Source organism: Drosophila sulfurigaster, chromosome 2R (genome assembly GCF_023558435.1).
Source record: "Drosophila sulfurigaster albostrigata strain 15112-1811.04 chromosome 2R, ASM2355843v2, whole genome shotgun sequence".
In the NCBI taxonomy this organism is placed as follows: Eukaryota; Metazoa; Arthropoda; class Insecta; order Diptera; family Drosophilidae; genus Drosophila; species Drosophila sulfurigaster.
The window spans coordinates 10,332,456-10,351,818 of NC_084882.1; the positions used below are offsets into that span (position 1 = coordinate 10,332,456).

Genomic DNA, 19,363 nt, shown 5'->3' on the forward strand with positions numbered 1-19,363 from the left:
GGTGCACAGATTTTGACCCCAGTCAAGCAAACTCTCAGACATTTTAACGAGCTCTGCGGCTTCAGCAGCAGCAGCTTCAGAGAATGTGCATGTGAATGTGAATGTGAATATGAATACGAGTGCGAGTGTGAGTGCCAGATAGCAAGTGTGAGTGTGAGTCGAGATGTAAATTAGTTGAACACCCACGAGCATGACTTGTTTAGGTTTCCAAATCATCTGCGTCTGCCACTTACGACTCAAGCAAGCCAGGCGGCGGCGGCAGCTGCCAATTTGCAGCTCAACAATGTTGCCATAATAAAATTTATAATCATCATAGCTCACCCCAAGCATGCACAATGATAGGCAGGCATGACCTGATTATCCAAGAGACCGGGCTCAGGCGCTGACAATGTTGCCAACAAATTGCCAAAAGGCAAAAATTCCTACACAAAAAGTCATTAAAAGCGACATGTAAATGGTTGGGGGCCAAGGCAAATGAGAAGTCACCTCGATGCGATGCGATACGATGCGGGTAGAAAAAAAAACAAGCAACAAAAACACAAAAATAAAACTTGAAGGCGTTGCCCCCGCCCCCCGTCGGGTGACGGAGAGTTAAAGCAGAAATGATGTTTGAGCACAAACAACAAACAACTTTTGTACAAGTACTCGCAAATACATACTATACATATATATATATATTCATGATTCTCAAGGCTTCTTCTTTATCAATCATTTCGCTGGGAAAACGCAAATCCAGCGCAGTTCGGCTAAATTACATTTTTCTATTAATACCACACACAAAGCTGTCGCCCACACACACACATACACACAGACACAGCACATTTTTAAAGTTGCGCCTAAGACTGGGCTACACTTTAGCTCAATCGCTTAAATACTCGCAATACTCGTATTCAATTTGTAGAGCCATCGACATCAAGGCACGTACAACATCAACATAATTTTGACGCATTTCGGCAATTTGGACACGTTCAATGGCCGTGTCACGCCTTCGATTCGCTAACCGCCTCAATCACGATGTTTTTTTCTCTATTCGCCTTTTCATTTCATACCCGCTACCCATAGGATAGAAAGGTATTATAACTTTATACTGTCTGTCTGTCTGTCCGTCCGTTCCTATGAACATCTAGATCTCAGAGACAATAAGCTATGGAAACAATTTTTTTTGACAGCACTTGTTATGCTTGCACTCAGATTCAGTTTATTTCTAATTTTCGCCACGCCCACATTCACAATTGAATAACAATCATAATTTTAAAGCAAGAGTAGTAATATTTAGTAGATATTTGGTTGCGATCAGAGATAAATTGTAGAAGTTATTGAAAAAATACTTCTGTATGGTAAATTACGAATACTTATTATGGTATCTATGGTATATTTTAAATGTTGTACATTGTCAATATACCAAACATAGTATTTGCAATATTATAATTAATATGGGTCTTAGTTACTTTATTTGAAAACCTGGTATATTTTGGACTCTATGGTAAATTTCAAAAGTTGAACTAGACTAATATACCAAATATAGCATTTGCAATATTTTCAGCGTTTTATATATTATTTTATTTTATTTATATTTTAAGAAAAAACTGCACTGTTTTACTATCATTCAAAGTGGGTAGCGGGTATCTCACAGTCGAGCACACTCGACTGTAGCTTTCTAACTTGTTTCTTTTTTTTTGGCTATGCTTTTAAATTCTGGAAGCGTAACTAGAATTTAATTTCTTAGTCTCTGGCTTGCCAACGCACACGTACACTTATGGGGGCGTTAGACACGCCTACACATGGATAAACAAAACAAGTAAATGCATGCCGCATCGCAAGTTTGGCTACGGCAAACATAAGCGCTTTCATGTTAAGCACAGAAACTCAAGACATCTCGCAAATATCACAAGGCGAGGCTATTGACAGCATCGAGGTGTGTAAAATGCAGGGTATCCGATTGCCTGCGTGACATGCTAATAAAGAGCAGAGCAACACGTATACTTAGTGCTTGAGTGAATAGGTTTTGGCTTTAGCCCATTCGCCTTGTGGTAAATACATGTATTTTGCATTAAGTATACGCACAGTTGCCCAGACAGCTCTATTACTTGAATTACTTTTTACTTTTGATTAGGGAATTCAAAGCGAGTCTTTAAATTATCGATTACCAAACATGAGTAAGCTAATGGATTGCAATTTGAAAACTTGCTCTTATTTTTTTCACATGAAATCAAACCAAGCAATTTATTTGTTATGAGGAAAGGAGGAATAATAAAATTGTAATGCTTAAATATAAAAACATTTAAAAATATAAATTGGAACTTGTAAATATGATTACAACAATATTCAATTACCAATTTAATATTTAAAATAATATTGTTTTCAAAATTTGAAGCAAATCAAATATAAAAGAAAACAAACTTTTGTTGTCAGCAACTTCTGCAAATAGAATAATTTAATTTCGCTTTAAATTCTTAAGGATATAAAAAAGAATAGGAATATTAATTAGAACTTTCAAAAAGAATTAGAAAACTAGGAAATTACTAAATCAATATTTAGATAATTTTTGATTAAAATATAAATAATCAAATAGTATCAAAGAAAGCTAAATATTTGTTGTGTGCAACTTCTGCAAATTTGTAGGTAATACTTAAGGTAAAAATATTAATTCTATATTGCAAATAGAATAGAATATGGAAAATATTAAATAAGTTATAAAATAGAAATTCCATGTTAAAAATATGTTTTTCTGTGAAAATTTAGATATTTATGATATTTACAATAATTTGTCGTTATATTTAAAATGTTCCCTCAATAATGGTTTCTCTTAGAGCACAAAAAAGCGAAATCTATTTGTATACACAACTGTTGAATGACATTAAAGTTGCGTAAGAGTATTTAACTTTGGGCTCGAATGGCAACCCGATTATGGCAGCTTAAATTTTCTATGCCCTGTTCTGTTTTTGCATAATACACACAAGTTTGTGTGTGTGTGAGTAGCTATTTATGAGTGTAGGTGGAGTGTGTGAGTGGTGAGTGGTGAGTGGTTGTGTATGCGAGTGTGAGTGTGGAAGGGTGTTTTTTCAAGTCGTTGGCGCTGTTATGTCAACGAAGACTGAACGCGACCCTTTCCTTCTTAACATAGCTCTGGCATGGCTAAAAACGTTTTAAATTTCTGTTGCCATGTTTTTATCTCTATTTCTATGAGAATTCGCTGAAATATCTACTTAGGCACAAGCACGCCAGAGATATCATGTGTGTGTGTGTGTGTGTGTGTGTGTGCGTGGGTGTCAGTGTTGTGTGTTGTGGGGTGTGTGCGTGTGTGAGTGTGTGTATCAACTCGTGCGCAAAACAGTTTAAGAAAAAACTCATCTGTCTTGCATTTTAATGATTTAATTTTGCATAAGCTTATTTCACAACGCTTTCTTAGCCACGACCAGAGCATGTGTGTATATGCTTGTGTGTGTGTGTGTTGCTATCTGGTTTCTTTAGTCAGGCAAGTTGACAGCCACAGCTGTGCAGAGTTAAGTGACATTCCATTTGTTGACATTAGCACAAGCCTCGTTGATTTTGTGATATGGGCGCGGTCCCTGCTCCTTTAATAGAAGGCATTTCACCTTTCGTTACACCTACAAACACGTGCGTGTGTCTAACTGTATGGGTGTGTGCGTGTGTGTGCGTGTGTGTGTGTATAAATAGATACGTAGGTGTTTACTATACATACACGTAGTATATGGAAACTTTTCGTCTCCCAGCTGATTTCGCAAAAGGGCAAAGTTTTGCGCTAGTGTTTGTCATAAGTTGCGATTTGTTGGCACTTTTCACTTTTGGCTTCATTTGCTTCATTATTTCACTTTCCGTTTGCAATTTCTCAAAGGATATGCGTAATTTCCGACCCGACCAGCGCAGACCCCATGCAAGGACATAACTTTAACACAGCACGCAACTATAACTGTGACTGTGACTATAACTGTGACAGCAACAGCGACAATTATGCGCCCTTGGGTTTATTACTTGTCACATCTTCGACACGCACAGTTTGCCTTTTGCACAGCAATCTCAAGTCGCACACTCTGTGTGTGTCACGCATTCCCAATCAATTCGACTCATCAACGAACAAAACTCTATTCTATTGATTTCAGTTTTTGTCACACATCTCACACACTTACACTCACACTCACGTAATTCGCATTGCAATATGTTTGCCATAGCGATAAGTTGCCAGAGTTCCAAGTATTGTTCTATTTGAATTCCATAATACGTGCCATTTTGACATCTGTTAACCTGCCTGCCACGCTTCGACAGCACACGATTATTGGCCTAGTTTTCAGTTTAACGCTTCGCACTTGCAATTTGTTGCCCACGCATCATCCTTACTCATCTATCCCTCTCTTGTCTCTCTCTGGGGCACACGTAGCCTTTTCATGGGTATTAACAAGCATACACACCGCCATGGCTGCTAATGACCTCCATGTCACAAAGTTGGCTTCCTTTTATGACTTGGCGTAAATTCCTCTGTCAGCTAACGGAATAATTGTGCTCAAACTATAGTTTCACTACAATGCGAAATTAGCATAATTATGAGAATGCCCGACAAATGCAAAAGTAAAAGCCGTTAATACCACAATGCCCGCGCACATCGTTTATGTCGCTCTGAACTGAAATAGTTTCGCTTTTCGAAAATTTCATTAAGTTTAAACGATAACATATTCATACAGCAATAACAAGAAAACTAAAAAATAATATATAAATAAGAGAATTAAATTTAAAATTATTTTAAAAATGCAATATTTAAAGCGATCTTTAAATATTGTAGCAGGAATAACTTGATCATTTAAACATGCATACTTTAACATAAAAGATGTAATGTAATGATACTACGTAACATAATAATGTAATTAACGTAATACTTAGCAGAGTAATGTAAATAACATAAATGCGGCTGCTGAATAAGTTTTGCAAACTAGTTCAAAGCGTGTGTGTTTTTTTACCATTACTTGAAATCGAAAGATACTAGCCGAGTTTAAAATAGCACATTTTGTGCATTATTCCTTGTAGTATTATACTTCATACATTATTTCGACATTTTTCATTTCTCCATTTTGCTACGAGCTACGAAACTAAAAGATTAGGAAGTGTCGTATAATTCTGCGAATTAATTGCAAAAAAAAAATATTTAAGAGCAACAAACCCCGTGCACATTATTATTATTATTACATTATGCATAATGTATATATCCATATACAGCATTGATACAATTTAAAATATTTAAATAAAGATGAAAAGATCAGATTAAGTTAATTAAAATATGGTTTCAACATTTTAAATATATTTGAATTCAAATTTATTTTTAATCAACTGCAGCAATAATTAAATTGCATCAACGCAGAATTTATTAGTTTCAATTACACAAAGAAAATAACTATTGGCAAAAAACGAGTATTGCGATGCGATTGTAATTCAATATTCCACTCTATATTTGTACCATAAATGAATGTTCATATTTTGATTTCAACTCTTTCGATTGGTGAGGTGGCATAATATCAACTCGATTTGCAATCGAATCGCAAAGCAAACTTTTCCCCTCACAGGCGTTCGATTCGATTCTTTTCGATTCGTGGAAGAGTCATAAAAACAAGCACAGTTCTTGCATGAATTCATTTCTGTAAATCGCAAATCGCCCAAAAAGAGTAAACGCTGCAGATGAAGCCGAAGCTGAGCATCCACATTGAGTTCTCCAAGTTCTTCAACTACCCCGGTTAACTCGTGCGGTTAAAGCTGCTTCCTTCCACTCAATTATATAAAGCTACAGCTGGTAAACACGGGGAAAAAACTCAAAACGAAACGAAACGAGCGAAAACCACCAGCAAATATTATAAAAATATACAAACGCAGAAATTTCTTGAAATATTGGAAAAGTTTTAAGCGGTTGGGTGAAAAGTATTCGGTTAAGTAAATGTAAAGCAATGCGTTTAACTTTTCGTTTGTTTTTCCAGCGCCACTCGAGTGCAAGTCGAGCACGGGTCCATTTTGTATTCAACGGATGTCGAGGTGTTAAGTCCTCCCCACTGCTCACTGCGTTCAGAAGGCGGTCCCAAAAACTATACGACATTTAAGTCGAGGATGAGTTGGAGTAATCAACCTGAATCATCGTGCGCCAAGGCACGTGCTAAAGTTTCCCCAGTGATAAACTGACAGGGGGTAGCTCTATCATATTCCTTCCCCCCTCGCCCCTCGCCCTTCGCCCGCACAACTCACTTCTCACCTTAGTGCGGCGCGGTAAGCCACGGCAAGTATTCGTGTATTTGCTAAACACTCAAGTCAGAGCGGGGGGAAGAGGAGGAGGAGGCACTTGAGCGGCCCACGAGAGAATCTTATGCAAAAAAGGGAGTAAAACGTTTTGTATCGCGGCAACAGCTGCTTCCTTATGAATGTGGGCGGTTCTCTCTCTCTCGTTCCCCGTTCTGTTCTTTGCATTGTGCAAGCAAAATCAACGAAATCCAAACACATTGACAGTGCTTAAGTGTTTTGTCGTGGAGTAAAAAGCCCACGCCACACGCTGTCATCTGTAGGCGGTGTCAGCCGTACAGCAGGTGGTCCATAACACCGCACAGCAAATTACAATAATCAAAAGTTTTCACAAAAAAATTCAAATGTGGAGTAAATAACATTTGCATATGTACATATATTATACATTTATGTTACATCGTGACATGTGAATACCATTGATTTTTATTCCCGAACTTGGTCGTAATTAATGTCATATATATAAAGAATGCGTAAAGTTTGCGTAAGTTTTTCGAATCGAAAAAGTTCTTTTGAAGATTTCAGCTTTTAAAGAATGTTATTTCAGCTTCTCTTCTTCTTCATGGGTCCTTTTAGTGTCGCACAGTGTAATTGGTACAGCAATAGCCTCTCAGTTGACAAAACCCGAGTCAGCAGGATACATAAGGATATTCCACTGAATGATGCCTTTGCTTTGTGTAATCTCTCGTTCCACCTCCCTCCCTGCCCCCAAAGAGCAGTTGGCACAGCACGTGCCAGGTTCCTGTGTCTTGTCGTCTGTCGTGTAGTCACTATATAGCTGTTACCGTTATGCAATGCTCCCCGTTGGGTCTCCACAGGCGTTTATTAGGAGCATATAATCGTAAAAAATTATCTTATATCAAACATGCACTAAGACATCAACTCAGATGTAGAGATTAGACACAGACATACTTCCATGTGTGTGTATGTATATGAAGAAGAAGTGATACAATTTCTCCCGCATTTGTAGTTGAAGTCATAAAATCGGGGGGGAAGAGACAATCCCCAGCCACGTATATTTCGCATCCACTTTGTCTCAGCAAATTGCGTTAAGCGCTTAACTAATTGCCCAGCTTTAATATCGACACAATTTAAATGTGGGCGTCGGATTAAAGTGCAATTTACTTGCCTTGGCTTGATAAAGCAGCAATTGAAAGACCTTAATACTTTAAAGCTATTATGCTGAGTCAGAACCCCCTTTCCCAAGTTTAAAGCTGATTACAATTGTATCGTTTAGCTTTTGCCTGTGCGCTGAAGTCGCATAGCAAGCAGCTTAGGTGCAGTTTACCATTTGATCAGGCAATCATTTTAGTCTCGCTGCTATGCTTGAGTTACATATCAGGCAGCTTGACAATAGACTCGTCATTGAGCAACCACAATACTGCGACAAGGAAGAAGCTGTCTCATTTGAGTCAGCATCATATACATACTTGCTTCGCTTTTTTTGAATTGTAAATAGGAATTGCTCGAGTTGGGACTCTTATTAGCTTTGCTGGCAGCCGCAGGACGACATAGTACAGCAAAATCAATATCCTTTTTAGGGCACATCGCAATGGCAGCAAAAGTCACACATTTCATTTCCGTTACTGTCATCATCCTGTGCGCATTCGAACCGTAAATTTGCATAACGGGAGATCCCCTTACGGACGCAGCTCCCGGTTGCCACTTTTTGCATATTACAAGCCAAAATAGTTTGCCACACACTCGCACACTCACACACACACATACATACACAGTGACAGAATGAAGGAGTCGTGCTGGCACTCTTTGATTTGCATGCGAAAAATGCGAACTAAGCCCTTTTGACAGCCGGCACAGCTGACAAGGAATCCTTCCCATACACCCAGCTATGCAAGTGCAGTTGGTCACAGCCAGTTGAATTTCTAATGCCGACAGAGGCGAGTCCTTAAGTCCAGAGACTGTCGTTGTCAAAAGCAATTGCAGGCGGAGGCCTACGCAATTAAAATCGGCAAAACTTTTAATTGATTGTCGACCGTTAAGTGCTTACAGCAGTACACAAAATGATGAAGCTCCCACGACAGGCAACAACAATAAAAACAACGGAATGGCGACAGGCAACAAACAAGCATTGAAGCGACTTGCTCTAAAAACAATAAATAAACCAATAAAATTTTAGTGGCGCGAAGCATAAAAAAAAAAGTTGAACTCAAATAGAAACAACAAGCAAAACAAAGAGAAAAGAAGTAAGAAAACTTAGTTGGATACTGCTCGACTCAGACATACCACTTACTATTTAGTTGTTAATTATACATTGAAATAGTTGATGAAATATCAAAAGTAAAAAGGAGAATACATTTTAACTGAAAGCCGTTATAATAACAAACTACAAAATAAAATGTAAAATAAAAAAATAAGCTACCTGTGCTTAGACAAAAGATATACCCCACCCTATCAATTCACAGAGTATAGAAAAAAAGAAACAGAGAGGCATAAAACAAAGCAAAAGCTGCCAGTGAAGACAGCAAAAGACTCACAGGCAGACAGGCCATAAAATGTTCAGCCTGGCATTGGGACGAGTCCTGAATGGATGAACAAGAAATTGTACTTGGACCTGAGCGAGTGTATGGGTGTAAACATTCTTGTATATTTGTTGTAAAAACAGATAATGTGGATGGGGGAACAGGAATAAAGCAGAATAAGTAACCGTACGGCAATTGTCCGATTTTGGTTGTGATTCCATTGCTCTGGTTCAATGCTGAGTGGTTTCGAGTGTTTGCTGAAAATATGCCGAAAATGAAAATGAAAAGAAAAGTGGAAAGTTTTCAATTGCCGGATTTATGGTCACACACACACACACACATACACACATTTTCACACGGATACATTGAGGGCAGCTGCTTACATACTTTCGGTGTGGAGGATATCAATCAATTGTGCCACGGGGCGTATGCGCAATGCAAAAAGGGAATGGCGTAAAGTGCTTCAGTTATAAAATATTTGTACAGAAAATGTAAAAGTGTAACACAAAAGTGAAAAGTAAAATGTTCAAATATAATTTTCCAGTTGTCTTGATTGTTCTTCATTTACATTATTCAAATGAACTTCGTCCGCCATTGTTTGACCAGTTTCAGTCGCAAACGCACTTCTTGGGGTAAAAGTCAAGTAGCTAAAGCAATTGCTATCACCATCGCATTACCAGTTCCCAAAAGCCAAAGATTACTATACACACACAAAAAGTGTGAGAGAGAGATGCTGACATTATCCATAGGCATCGCTGTCAAACATTGCGTCACTTCACCCCTTGTCCTTGTTCTTGTTTATGTTTACGAGAGTGTGTGCAAATAAAAACACAAAGGCAAAACCAGACATTTTGCGGCTCACTTCTTCCTTTACTGTTACTGTTCACGCATATGTGGAGCAGTTATCCACGCCCATAGCCATATCAAATCAAATCAAATAAGCAGCCTCTAGCTTCTGGCATCCTGGTAATTTCGCAGTAGGTGTAGCTCCTCCGTTTCCGTTGATGACGTATGCTTCAAGAGCTGCTTCAGCATGTGTTTTGTTGTGTTGTGTTGGTAACCTTTGCTATAAATAGCCCACAGATTGTATAGGTGTCTGGCATTTTTGGTGGCCATTCTCGCCTCATTCCCCCCCGCGGTTATTTAATTTAGGAAAAAGAACAATGAATTTAACCAAAGCCTGAGCCGTTAGTGACGATGATAGATGAAATTTTTGGCATTTTCTGTGGGCGGCTGGACTAATTAATTGTTTTGCGGTTACCCAAGGTTGCACTCTCTAATTTATTAGTAGATCGAATACACAAAATTAAAGAAACATTTTCGTGGTTGGTTTTTAAACGACACAAAAAAAAAACTCTAGTATTGCCATAAAAGTCTGCAAACTTTGCAGAGCAAATTTTAAGCGACATTCGATTAGCATTCTGCAAATCAAATCAAATTACTTTTATTCATTTCTTTTTTTCTATAATTTTTTTTTGGTTGTGAAAAGTTTTCTAATTATAAGGCCACTTCGATAACATTTACATATAGCTGCAGACCCCAAAAAAGCTGATAAAAATTGGCACTCATTTTTCACGCCTCGTTGCTTTGTTTGTGTTGTTTTTTTTAATACTCCGTTGCCAAATGTAATGGTTAATAGGGTATGATAGCATTAAGTAGAGTTTTCTCAACAAGTTATTTATAATAGATCTTTTATTTTAATGTGCTAAGCTTGCCATTGGTTCGAGTTATAACAATCCATCCTAATGTTGTCAGCATTTATAATACATTTCACACAGGGTGCTTTCCAATCGAGCAGTTTCTCTCCCATCGTATTTCTTTTCCAATATCGTTGAGGGGCGACACAGCGAAATAGGCAAAAAGAAAATAAGAACTCGGCCTGCATTGGGACCCAGAAATCAGCTTCCGTTGTTCAGCGGAAGTGAAATGTGAAATTTGAAATTTAATATGGGCAATATTGGCGTAATAGGGAGCAAGAGACAGCAGTGTTATATTTATGTTATTAAAATGAAATCATAAAATCAATGTGCAATATCCGCTGACACTTCAATAAATTTAATAAGCGCCACAAAACTGATTGATAACCCACACAAAAACAATTTCACAAAATAAGATACTCGATAATCATTATAAAAACGGACTTGACTTCATTATAGTAAAATTTGAGTGAACTTTAAAAATGCAATTATAGCTGGTTTGATTACCAAATTCAATTCAAACAAAATAACAACAATAATAAAAAAGCAAAAACCGTAGATAAACGAATTCTGATGTATTGATACAACGGTATTAAATTAATCATTTATATATTATAGTTTAATTTTTGTACACTATATTCTACATTTGAAAGAAATTTAATAATTTGTAACCACACAAATACCAATATGAGAAGTGTGTAATATATTTTTGTAGAAATTTAAAATATACGATTACTAATATACCAAAAAATACTATACTATACTATATATAGGCCATACTAGGTATATTGATGAAATAATACATTCGAAATATACCATAGAGGTAAAGATATACCAGATTGTGAGCCAAAGCCACTAAGACCGGCTGCAGTAATACAAGAAACTAAAAGAGGAACTTTAAAAACAGCATTATATAATTCAGTAGAATATAATTAAATAAAGTTAAATGAAATCAGAGCTGTGCATTAAGAGTGTTTAGCATCAAAACTCTGTAGACAAACACACCTACTTTTAATATAATTACGTTGCTAAGTTAATTAAAAGCAGTGCAATGAAGTTAGTTAAAAAGTTTTGAATGTAAATATTAGAGCAAGAGCAAGCTCAGGTCTAAGATACTTGACAGCAGACTTCATTCGTTTTCATTTTAACTATGCAATACAATTTAAGATTATGTTACATGTGTGTTGCAAAGTGAAATTCAGTTTTAAAGTTACTAAAATTAAATAAATTAAAAGTTTACAAACACGTTTTTCTCTATAATCTGTAGCTAAACAAATTTCTTTCTTTCCTTGCAGTCTCTTTTTAGACAACGACGAATCAAGAACTCTTATTATGCCTTGTTTTGTTCAACAAAAGGCAACAACAACAACCACCACAAGAAGAACTACAACGTGAAATCCACCTTTAATTATTGCAATAATAAAATCCATTTTACCTGGAATTTCTTCTCCACATTTCTATATCGTTAAATCTGTCAAGCTGGCGTCGTTAAAGAGAAATAACAATAATATAAGCAATTACAATAATAATATAATGTGGAGTAGTACAATATCGCCAACCAACTCTAAGAAACTATTAATCGGTAGCACACGAAGCGTTGATTATGTCGGTGATAGTGCGAAAACAACAACAACAACAACAATACCAACAGCAGCCAATATTAAAACAACGGGAACTGGAGCAGGAGCAGGCACAGGCACAGGAGCAGCAAACAAAGGAGCAACGGCCAAAGGACAACAAAAAGGAGCAGCAAACACAACCACAGCGAATAGCACAACAAAAATCTCAATTGAAATGGAGCTACATATACAAAACAAGTGCATCTCGGCATAGCGTATCACTCTGGAGGGTGGTGCAGAGCCGCCATGGCTGCAGGGCCCCCCTTAAAGCTGCATTTTTGGGGGCTACTGGCGTCGGCAAAACAAGCATATTACAGGTGAGCACAAAGCCCATAACATGGCACACACACTACAACAGTATTATGAATATTGTATACTTGATTCGGTATTCTCTCCTGATTGACTCGCGCTCTGATTGGCAATCAATCCTCAAAGAAGAACTATTTTTATGAAAGCTTCTTTTTATACCCGCTACACAAACGGTTGAAGGGTGTTATAACGTGACAGAAAGTATACAGTATATATTTGTTAACAACCGAAACGATCTGATCTCAGACTCTATAAGAGATAGAGATTCAATTTCGTTTGGAAATATTATATTTGTAATTGTTAAAAGGAAATCGACAAAACGAATAACAAAATTTCGGATATATTATTAGTAAATACACAATTTAGAAGTTATACAAGAAACAATTTGACATAACCAAAAGTGCTTAATTGAGGTGGACAATCGCATATATGTATATTCTGCAGTATATTTTGAGTATTTTATTGCGTACATACATATATCCATATCCATTCTACGTTCTATTTTAAGTGTTTTAGTATATCCCTTTTTATATTTTTATATTTTTTGGTATGTTGAGGTTATAATACCATATACCTTTTGTATATTTTCGTATTTTGTATTTAGTATATTTTTGTATGCTTTGATAGTCATAGTCATAGTCATAGTCGAGCACACTCGGTTGTGGCTTTCTTCCATTTTTGTTTGGTGATTGCAACTTTTGATCCACGATTTTTTACAAATGTTTTCTGCAGCTCCTGAATATTTTCAACTTGTATGGCGGCAGTTGGTTTTCTTAAACGAAAATAAATTCAATTTATTGCAGATTCAGAATGAACTGAACTGAACTGTATATTCTTTGGCTACAATTAATGGACTTCAAATCAGTTCGTTAAATTACCGTTGACCTATAAATTGATGTAATTAAAAGTTAACTGCTGACTGCTATATTCATATTTAATTTTTATTAAGGACTCGACTGTTTACATTGCAATTAAAATCAATTTACGACCGGGGATGTAAATCAACATCATTATCATCATCATCATCATCACTTTGCCGTCCGAAATTAAATGTCTAGTCGAATAAATAAATAAATGTTGCAACAATGTAAAAGTGTGCACAATTGTATTCAGCTTTCAATTAACACAACTCGGATTTTATTCTCAGCACAGATGGTAAAAGGGCGTTGGCACGCCCCCTCGACGTGCCACAGTTGCACTTTTTGCATCCGACATGGCCTTAAATTATTAATAGCGTCCCATTGAAGCTAAAAAGTTTAGCAGCAGGTTGGCGTTAAACTTTTAATGGGCGTGCCCCTCAACAGCTGCCTCCCCTTTGTCCACGTTAATAACATTTGAGTGCGTGCATAGCTTCAGAGCTTCGTTAATTTGATTTCCGCTTCGTCGACGCATCACAGCATCGTAGCACATCGCATCACATCTTTTGTGGTTTATCTTTTGTAATTAGACAATGGAACAGCGATGGCAAATGCAGAGCTCATGTGTGCTTTTTCTTATTTAAGAATAGGCGCACCTTCTTATACCCTTCTACGATGTGTGCAACACAATTTGTTGGCAACTTTCCCATGACTTCATTGAAAATTAATGCAACTTCAAAATAAAGTTAAGTAACACCCACATGCAATACTTTCTGACACAATGTTAAACTTCTCTTAAAGGTAGGAAGGTAAAAAAACGAGACTTAAATAGGTTTCAAAGGTAGCTTTTAATTTATGGTTATTCACAGACTGAACGTCTTCAAAAATTATACAATTGAAAACACGAAATTTCATTAAATTTACTTCTACATTTCAATAAAATATGATATATATGTAGGAGAGCAATGAGTATTATAGTTTTCCATAATTTAATTATTTTTATTATTATAAAAATTATATTATCGGACTTTACCTTTACCGACTTTACCAACACTCCGTTCGTTAGGTTTACTCTATTCACTAGTTTCTTAACACTTAAAATGTGTTTAGCTTCTAGTACTCTAAAATTCACGTTAATTTAACGGTTCTATGAATTTAATATATAAAAATTATTATTTTTAATTTTCAAAGGATAATTTCAACCATTATAGATTTTAGAGCAGAATAAAATAAACGAATTTATTTTAATTACTCACACGAACATTATACTAGCAAAAGAGACAACTAATATACAAAAACTAATATTACATAATTGCTCTATTGTAAATATAAATTAGATTAGATGATTTTATTTATTTTCATCTCTATTAAAAAATAGAAATAAAGTCATACGAATAAATTCCTATCGAAGTATTTTGGAATTTTATGTCTTCAATTTAGTAGATAATATAAAAAACAATTAAAATTAATGTGTTAAAGTTATGCATTTTCTAAACAAAATAAATAAAATGAACCCACTTCAATGCATTGCCATGCTATGAAGGATATTGATATCGGATTAAATCTGTTGGTTATGCAACTGGTTGGGAAGTATATATGCGTATTCGTTAAAGTAGCTAAATATAGCTTGGCATTGTTGTTCCCCTGTGCAGAATCCAGTGAAGCTTTAGTTGCTCCGCAAATTCAATTAACTGCAATGGGCAGCTGGGAGTTTTGCCAGTTGCCATTCGCTATTCGCTATTTGCTATTTGTTGTTCGCCATTTGCCATTTTCCAGTTTGCAATTTGCTGTTTGCTCCTCACTCTTCATTATTTCGCTTTCTGCGTTTAATGTCCTAGTACAGCGGTCAATATCCAAGTGTATACATGTGTGTGTGTATGTATGTGTTTGGATGTTTGGATGTATGAGTGTATTAACTTGATTCGTGTTTATGCTTTTAGCTGCCTTTATGCCTCTTCCCGGCATTTAAGCACTGTGCCCACCGCCAGCCAACCCAGCTTGGCTTTTATTGTGCGTAATGCGAGATTTTCGCATTTTTATGGTATTTTAAGCGCTGCAAAATCAATTACGTCCTGTTTAATGGTTATTTGTGGTCAACACACAGCTCGTGCTTGTGTTCGGTCTGCCGTATAAATTCCTAATGATCTAGCTAAAAACTGTATTAAATTCGATGATTACAACTGAAAGCTGGATGAGTGAGTAGCAGAATTTTCTTTAGAAATAATTAGATATTCGGTTATTTGATACTTTCAATGCACAGCTTTGCATATCGCATAACGAACACTACTTAGTGCCCTGGCAAGCTCTTTCAACTGCTCATTACTCAGGGGCAAGCTCATAATTTCAGCTTAATATGAGCAACTTCAAAAAAAACGTGGCCCAAACGATGCCATTAACCCGCCAGCCGACAGCCGCCAGCCGCCAGCATTTTACTGGGCTCAGTTGCTTTACTCTCTCTCAGCCAGGTTATGCAATATTCGACTAAAAGCAAGCAGCAAAGTAGCAAAGCAGCAGGCAGCAGGCAAAGTAAATCGCAGTCAATGGAAAAAAAGACGCACACACCCAGAAATAAAGGACACGCTGGCAAAGCCATAAAATAAATTTTGGCCCCAAAAAAGTATCTTTTGAGCTTGGCCAAAAAAAGGAAAAAACAAAACCATTATGAACAAGAAAGAAAGCTACAGTCGAGTGTACTCGACTGTGAGATACCGTTGCCCATTGTGCGGTATTAATTTTAAAATGTACCGAATATACCAAAAAATACTAAAAATATAACAAATATTGTATGATGTATGTATATTAAAAGTCTAAAGTGGTATACTGCTTACAAATATACCGTCGAGTGCAAGTCAAAATTATAATATACCACAAAAATACTAAAGGTATAATAAAGGCTTTATTTAGAATATTGAAAGGCTATGTTGGTATATTACACATAAAATATATCATAGAGTGTAAAGTAAAGTTATAATTAATATACTGCAAATATACTAAAAATATAACAAAGTCTATATTTAGTATATTGAAAGGCCATGTTGTTATACCACAAACAAAATATACCACAGAATACATAATAAAGTTATAATTAATATACCGCAAAAATACTAAAAATGTAACAAATGCTACATTTAGTATATTGAAAGGCTATATTAGTATACTATATACAAAATATACCACAGAGCGCAAATTAAAGTTTAAATTATATATCGCAAAAATACTAAAAATATAACAAAGACTATATTTAGTATAATGAGACTATATTAGTATAATGAGGCTATATTGGTATAATACATAAAAAATATTCCATTGAGAGCAAAGCAATATGTGTAGCGGGTATAACAAGCGCGAAGAATTTCCTGACTTTGCTCGATACCCTGTAAGAATTGTTGTCCCAAATTCGCTGCCCATTTTGTTTGCCATTGCGGGCTTAGAGGGTGTGTGCGTGTGTAGGTGCTTAGGGTGTTTCTTTGTGATCCGAGAGTATAAATACATGAGCCCAAAATGAGCGACAGGCTCAAAGGATATTTTACGTCTGATTGCATTTTAAAGTGATGCGTTGTTATTGGGCCTCGTCTGAAGGCATTCATCGAACAGATTGGCAATTGTCGAGTGTGTGGTGCGATAAGCACAGGCTATCCCTTGTCACATACACAGAGAGACAGTGTCGCACAAATCGAAGAGATGCCGCCAAAACATTGGCTAATAATAAAGACGAAACCATTTGGGAGTTTTATCAGTGCGATTGCGATTACGACTGCGTTTGCGAGTGGGAAGACACATATTTCTTTTGGCGCTCATCTCATTTAAATGCAAATGCGGCTTGCCAATCAGTTGCTACATTGTCGACTGAATGAAATCAAGTGCAATTTATGCTCGCTACGATTCAATTACCCGATGGCCAAGAGTCTTGGGGCGGGGGAGACGATCGCCGGAAGCGGAAGTGGCCAGCGAGCAACGAGCGAGCGAATGGCAGCGACATCTGCCTTGGCAGCTGCTTTAAAACGGAAATGCTTTTAGTGCTCTCAGGCCAAGTCGCTGAGCAGTTTTCAATTATATGCTGCACACACATAGGGAAAATATATGAGTGAGCATAGAGAGGAAGGTGCAGGCGTAAAAGCAGAGGCAGAAGCAGAAGCAGAAGCAGAAGCTGTTCGTGTGCAACGGAACCAGCCGCATCTCTCGTCGCTTTTATGTGCCATCGCATATCATTGAGTTTTATTTTTATTGAACTGGTAATTGAATAAGAAATGACGTTGATGGCCTTCGCGACTCCTTCGCCCCGAACGGACGGAAGGTCGGACAGACGGGCAGACGGACAGAAGGACGGACTGACAGGCAAACGGACGGGCTTTTCTCCTTTTTATATGCGTCTGCTCAGCCATAAAGTGCGCAACATTATCCGACACATAAATAAATGCGCCACGACTCGCAACTCTGCATATTTGAGCACTTTTAGTTTAGTTTCCTTCGAAATTTACACAAATGGTTACGCCGGGCGTATGCGTAATTTTTTATGACACTTTCATTGCACTGCGTTTGATTTGCTTTTTATTTCATTAGCCTCGCTTATTGGCAGCAACCGTCAGGAGGAAGCTTCGAGCGACAGAAGATGCTCAAGATTTAATGTGTGGTCATGAATTTTAGGCTAATCTTCAGGTACTCGGACCAAATACTAGTGCTTATAATGAATATTAGTTTTTGAAATTGCTTCTTAATTTTGTAGCCTACATAGTTTAGTTTATACATCATTCTTATTAGAATTTATATTTTTACCAAACAAAAAATAAAATACCCGATATTTATGATACTTTGACTGCAGTTAATTTGATTTTTATTTCATTAGCTACGCTTAATGGGGAAGCAATGAATGTCGGAAGGTTCATAAAACTTAATGTGTGGTCTTGTAATTTAGGCTAGTCTGCCTGTACTTTAAGTTAAAAGGGGTGAATAAAGCAATTAAAGTACAATTTAAGCTAAAAATATCGAGCGCAAGTACTGCATATCTTAGTGCTTATAATGAAAATGAGTTTATGAAACTCTTCAGTTCTTAGCTATCGAAATTAAGTTTATAAATCAGTAATTTTCAAATTTAAATTTCTGTCGACAAAAAATATAAAAAATTACGTATACGTGATTTCGATGATACTTCTATTGCAATTAATCTGATTGAAATTAAGAAGTCATTATGAATATTAGTTTTTAATTTACTTTTTATGCCCTGTTTCCACGGCCACTCAGTTTTTCACATTTTAACGAGATCCGTTTTGCTGTTTCCACACCAAAAACATAAGCATCGATGAATTTGGAGTTATATTAAATATCATAATTTTGTTTACAACGTAAATATACCATATACATATTTTATTTGTAAATTAATAATAATAATACCATGGTGATTTTTATGGATTTCAAACAATTAAATTTTTTATATTAACAAATTCGTGGCCATACTTTGAGTGCTCTAATCCTTGTAATCATATTTCCGCCCACATCAACATGCTCGTAAATCTTAAATTTCCATAGCATACTTTTGTGCACTCGCATTTTTAATATGCTTAAAATTTGCATGAAATACATAAGCAGCCAACAACTGCGACCGCTAACAAAACACTTACGCACTTGTAAAATGTGTGCGTGCCTGAGCGTAAATCTGGATTTAAAAATCTACAGAGCAGACCATCGAGGAATCCCCAAACTCTGGCCGAATAATGTAAAGAAGAAAAATAAATATGTACATGTAAAAAAATAAGCCCAGCCATATATTCGAAATATTTACTTAAAGCGGCAATAAAAAAAACTGTACATATTAAAATATTGTTGTACTCTTTAAGCGTTTATTGCAATTCTGGAAATTGAAAAAAGTTCTCAAATTGCGTTTTTTTTTTTGCAGCAATTTTTTTACCATGACTTCCCAAAGACTCATCAGACGACAACGCATCGGAAAATCTATAAAAACTGTTTGGTCTGCGATACATGCATACGGGAGCTGATGGTACTGGACGTTCCACCCCAGGTGAGTTGCCTACGGAAAATGCTCGGCTGCGCAACAATTTTCCAACTATTTTATAATTTAATTATAAACTATGCCACGACAGCGGTTTCAACTTTTTCCTATA

General features: G+C 36.4%; 1 protein-coding gene across 1 annotated transcript in view; it reads left to right on the forward strand.

Annotated features, from left to right (window-relative positions):
• Window positions 1-19,363, forward strand: part of LOC133837648 (ras-like protein family member 10B) — a 47,869-nt gene that overhangs the window by 14,604 nt on the left and 13,902 nt on the right. The window contains exons 2-3 of the mRNA XM_062268485.1: window positions 11,758-12,398; window positions 19,138-19,260. Coding sequence (XP_062124469.1) covers window positions 12,066-12,398; window positions 19,138-19,260 — 456 coding nt within the window. The 5' untranslated portion in view covers window positions 11,758-12,065. The remainder of the gene's footprint in view (window positions 1-11,757; window positions 12,399-19,137; window positions 19,261-19,363) is intronic.